The sequence below is a fragment of the Metopolophium dirhodum genome, chromosome 1 (assembly GCF_019925205.1).
Source record: "Metopolophium dirhodum isolate CAU chromosome 1, ASM1992520v1, whole genome shotgun sequence".
In the NCBI taxonomy this organism is placed as follows: Eukaryota; Metazoa; Arthropoda; class Insecta; order Hemiptera; family Aphididae; genus Metopolophium; species Metopolophium dirhodum.
In genome coordinates this window covers 78727631-78733180 of record NC_083560.1, presented here as the reverse complement: position 1 = coordinate 78733180, position 5550 = coordinate 78727631, and the positions used below count along the sequence as shown (strand labels likewise).

At 29.3% G+C, this 5550-nt stretch overlaps 1 protein-coding gene across 3 annotated transcripts; it reads right to left on the bottom strand.

Annotated features, from left to right (window-relative positions):
- On the bottom strand, positions 1-5127 carry LOC132936887 (copper homeostasis protein cutC homolog). Of its 3 annotated transcripts, none has more exons than XM_061003673.1 (2): positions 4870-5127; positions 1-904 (listed from the first exon to the last, which is right to left on the bottom strand). In XM_061003673.1, the coding sequence occupies exon 2, from the start codon at positions 897-899 to the stop codon at positions 162-164; it is 738 nt and encodes a 245-aa protein (XP_060859656.1). In that variant the 5' UTR covers positions 900-904; positions 4870-5127; the 3' UTR covers positions 1-161. The 3 variants fall into 3 exon arrangements, with proteins under 3 accessions (XP_060859656.1, XP_060859654.1, XP_060859655.1); XM_061003671.1 differs by lacking the exon at positions 4870-5127 and adding an exon at positions 4615-4848; XM_061003672.1 differs by lacking the exon at positions 4870-5127 and adding an exon at positions 1052-3008.
- Between the last annotated feature and the right edge of the window lie 423 nt (positions 5128-5550).

The window sequence follows — 5550 nt, the reverse complement described above, 5'->3', positions numbered from 1 at the left end:
TTTAATTGAGCACGATAAATTGTATTTCATTGTTATTTTTTAACAATACAACAATAATAACATTAAAAATAAATAATTGTATTTAGTTACTATAAAATTAAAGGTTATTTGTGACATAGTTTTTTAATTAGGTACATCTTATTTTTATTATTATTTATATCTTATTCTAGTTTCAAATGATTTTTATAAATATTAAGTAATTTTTGTACAGTATCACGACCTGTAACATAAATGGGGGCTTCTTTATAAATTGAATGCAATTTTGTATTATTTTTATTTGGATATTGTTTCACTTCCTTTGCTGATCCGTGAAATTCATGTGCTAATGTAGTGCCGAGGATATCTTTAAGATTTTCAACTTGAATACCAGCTCCAGGCATTATAATTAGACGATTTTTCATGGTTTCGATCAAAGCTTTAATTAACCACTGTCCATCAACTGCTACAGGACTTCTACCACTGGTTAGTAAGCGTTTAAAACCCAAATCAGCTATTTCTTGTGCCATTTCGATTGGATCTTGGGTAGCTACGTCAAATGCACGATGGAATGTAACAGGTAATGGTTGAGCCGTTAAAATTACTGAAACACACGCATCAATATCAATATAACCGGTTGAAGTAAGAGCACCAAATACGAATCCATCAGCTCCAGCATTTTTGAATAAAGTACAATCTTCAAGAATAACTCTAATTTCTAAATCTGAATATTGGAAATCATAACCACACCTTGGTCTAAGCATAACAAAAATAGGAATTGAAACCATGGTTTTTAATGTTTTCAAAAGTCCCAATGATGGTGTTAATCCTCCTTCACTTAGTGCACTGCATAGCTCTAATCTATGAGCTCCTCCATTAACCGCATTAATAGCAGATTCCACACTATCAACACAGATCTCCATTTGATCTGAAAATAAAAAGCATTTACAAAACATTATACATACTATAATAATTGTATACATTTAGTAGATACTTAAGAATTTAGATTAAATTAAAAACTTAATACTGATAAATATTTATAACAATATAACACATAATTAATCACATAAGACACCTGCATTCCTAAGAGGTCACCATATTTCACCTTCATTTGTGGTTCCATACTGAAAACATAGCAAATGTGCATCCATTAAAACCAATTTTAGGTTGTTAGCTTTAACATTAGAGTAAATTGAACTAAAATCAAATTTAAAGGTAAGAATATTATTTGAGGCATATTTTAGGTTTTAATTTTGGCTATTACATAGTTATTACTCACTTTAAAATGAAAATAGTAATAAAGCCTAAGCAATGCCTTGGATCAGTGGTTCCCAACCGTTTTGGTCTACGCCCCCTTGTAAATTTTCAAAAATGTCACGCTCACGTACTATAAATTATAGAGATTAGACAACCGTTTTAGTGGTACAAAATAACATTATATTACTATTTATTGTTTATTGTTTTACAGATAAACCATTTTTTATAAATGGTAGACATAATTACAATTCAAATATGGTACACAACAGTATAAATTAGAATTTTAAACTACAGAAGGGGGTCCAAATCATCTGCATGCATTAATCTAAGGATTGGTTCATTGAAATATAATTGGTGGAGGATGTGGAAATGTGAAATGGAACATGTGAACAGGTTTGGCAAAAAAGAACTTTAAAATTAATAAGTGATAAAAGAGTTGTTGAGTCGATCACGCCAGACAGATAAATTAATAAATTTCAGGTTTGCATAACGACAACGATCGGCCACCGAGGGAAGATTAAGCTGGTTTGCCACAAGAGAGTAGTCGTATTCAACATGAAGTATCCTCGAGGTATACACTACAAATCTCAGAAATTTATGCTGTACCCTTTCCAGTTGGTTAGAGTCACCAGAGTTATATGGATCCCAGATTACGGAGCTATACTCTAAGATTGGACATAACAAAGCTCAATACAGTGCTTTAATAGATTTTTGAAACTGGAGCCCCTTAGAAAGTCTCATTACAAAACCCAACATTTTTAGAGCTATATAGCATATAGTTACATATAGCGGGCTATGGTTAAGACATTTTGTTAGTTGAAAACCAAGATCATTAGTTACATCAAAGATCCGAGATAAGGGGGTGCCAGTAATATTATAAATCCAATAAATAGGAGAGACACATCTTGTGTATGTGATGGTTTTACATTTAGTAATATTGAAGGATATGCTAAGCAACGTGAATCATTCAACAAGAATATCTAAATATTTTTGCAATTTGTTACAATCAGCAGAAGAATTGATTTTTAGTATTACAGTAAAACTTCCATGTAATGGTCACCGAAGAGCCCAAAAAGAATGACCGCTATTTAGAGGTGGTCGTTAATAGAAGTGCAATACATCCAGATTACCACTATATAGAGTGCATATAAAAAAACCAAATACATACACAATAATTTGCAAAACTATTCGTACACAGCATCAATGATATTATTAATTTATTTGGTTTTATGACATTTTATAGTTTTCATTACATCATTATTCATTATCGTTGGATTCCATTGTTTTAAAACCAAATCTTTATTTTTTTATTAAATTGGTGACTTGAGTTCTCGCTATTCCAAATTTATCTGCAAGAGCACTCGCGCTCACATTTTCTTATTCATAATATTCTAACAGCCTCATTTTTTTTCCTACAGTTAGGTGTTTTAGTTTGGACGTCATCATAACCACGCACTTCAAAACGTTTTCAACTGACACTGACAACTAATAAGACATAATAAAATACACAGACCCGGCGTGTCCATAACGTTATTGTAAAAGTTTGATAAGATAACTATAAACTGCCATAAATAATTTGGGCAAACCATACACATGTACATATTTTCTATTATTTTATCTTATAATTTGACCATTATTTAGAGTGCCCGCTATACAGAGGAATTTATTTATTTTTCCCATAACACTTGACGGGACCAAAAAAAAATTACTGTTACATAGAGGTGACCGTTAACAGAAGTTTTACTGTATACAACTAATGACTTATTTCTTGTTTTCATAATTTTAAAAATAAAATATAAATCAACTTAATAACTAATAATATTATTTTTATATTCAATTTAAAAAATATTTTTATATTAAATATTATAAGTAAAATTTATTTGTTTTCGATTTTACTGATTGTAAAATGGCATAATTATAGAAACAACAAAATTCTTGTTATTTATCATCACTATATACATCCCCCCCTCATCCCTGAACAGTACCCCATTTGTGCAGTAATTTGCTATGTTCTATGATGTTCTATGATTCCATCATTTGGAGACAACCGAGCCCAACTTGAGAGACATTTGATAGTTGGAATTTATTTAGGGGCCTCAGATTTGTACATTACTTTTTTTGTTATAGGTTATAACAATGAATAAATCACCTTAAAAAAATCTATGATTATTGCTGATCACATATTTTGTCGCAATTTAATATAGTTATACATTTTAACTACATACCTACCTATAAGTAGACTAGTACAATAGTACTTGATATTACACAAGCATACAGTCAATTAAGTCAAATAAACCTATTATTTTAACTCATAAACCATAATAATATGCGGTATAGTATTATAAAATCTAAATGTAATGTGTAGATTAACTACCCGAATATTGCTACACACATTATATTGGTGAAATAGTGAAAAAGTTTAGAATTGAATCTCGCCACATAATTATCAATACATTTTAAGTAGACAAACAAATTGAGGCTTACAAGTTTGTTTCAGTCAATTTTTTATTTGTTACAAATAAAGTTGTGTGTTCCAATTGTTTACACAACGTATAAAGAAAAGGATATCGAACAAAGTATTAAAAACTTTATAGTTTATATTAACATAATATAAAAAAGATGAAAATAATTATTATTTACATAAAAAAGTATTTTTCCTTATGTAGTCATGCAGACCATCAATTAAAGACTAACATTTTAGTATACTTGATTTTTGGAAATGGTTTATTGAAAATTAATTAACTGATGTCTTTCCATATTTAAGTATTGCACTTAAAATGTATTTAACTATACCCAAGTTCAAACTGTTCGGCCGTAAGAACTTTTTCAAAACTCAATAGAACCAAGTATAGTTAGATTACAGATCAACCTTAAACCAAGAAAATTTGACTACACTTGTGATACTGGCTTCTGAAAACGATATTCTTCAAACAATAAGTAAAGAAATAATTATTAAAGGATTTTATCAATCAAAAGCAAGGAAAAAAGCTTGTAAATAATAATTTATAAATAAAGTGATACAATATTCATTATTTACTGCTGTACGATGTACCTGTATAATATATTTATTAAATAGATATTAATTTAGCTGCATTAAAAGCAGCCTATACAAATACATTTATAGGGTAGTATCTAGAAATATAAAATTTAAAATAAAAAAATATTAGCATATATTTTCTTTTTCTATACCTACTAAACATTTTAAGCGGTAAATTATTTTCAAAAGTTAGGTACCAAATTGATCTGATTAAAAATAGAATTTAGAAAAACTTTTTTATAATAGTAACCCAACAGTAGGTTAAGGTACAGCGGCGTACATTTGCACCACCATATTAGACATCTGATGAAGGTATATAATTATCATTCTGCGGTATGACTTACTTTTCAGTAATAATAATTAAATTTAAATAACAATATCAATCAGCACATAAAGATAAATTCGTAAACACAATAATGATTGAAAGTTGAAACAGAACAGTAAAATATAAGCACAAAACTAAAGAATGTGATGTGTACAATTGGCAACAAGTAATGACTAACGGTACTGAATAGTGAATACTGATAAATTAACAATAACACTAATTAATAATAAATTGTTGTAACATAATAATATTATAATAACTAATAACAACTTACTGATAAGTGATAAGTGATAACTGACAATATCGTTGTAGGTGTAACCGTGATTGTGACTGTCTAGCTGAAATAGTCGATTTCGCACTGAGCAAGCCGCTGTCGCGGTGCACGGATAATACACTAAAGAGTAAAGACCATAAGACCTAAAGTATATTATTATAATATTATAGGTATATAAGTATGCTATATTATATTATAATTTATAAAGCATATCTTTAGTATTATCCGTGGTCAAGGTGTACTGATATATCTTATTAGTTATTACTTTAAGGCTTAGATCATAGTTAATAATAATTAATAATATTATACGCTTACTCCTTCAGCCAGACAGTGATGTAGCCATGTGGGTGCAAGGGGTCATGCCCCCCCCCCCCATTGACCGTAACAAAACCTTGAAACGACATAAAAATAAATTATTATTGTTATTTATTGAGTATTTATTTTTTTATTTTTGCTTTGCCCCCCTCCATTTTAAAATCTTGGCTACGCTACTGGCGACTGGCTTTAGTCTTCAAGTTATCAGGACATGGGCCCATCTACAGTAATACTATAATATGATCTAAGATTGATACACCTTGGATAAGAGATATCTCAAGACTGTCAATGATCGTAATCACGGTCTTAGAATATTGTAATCACTAGTCTTACATAATAATAATAATAATAATAATATTTTTATTT

Excerpts from the sequence above, each read along its gene's own strand:
- LOC132936887 (XM_061003673.1), bottom strand. The coding sequence starts at position 899 with ATGGAGATCTGTGTTGATAGTGTGGAATCTGCTATTAATGCGGTTAAT.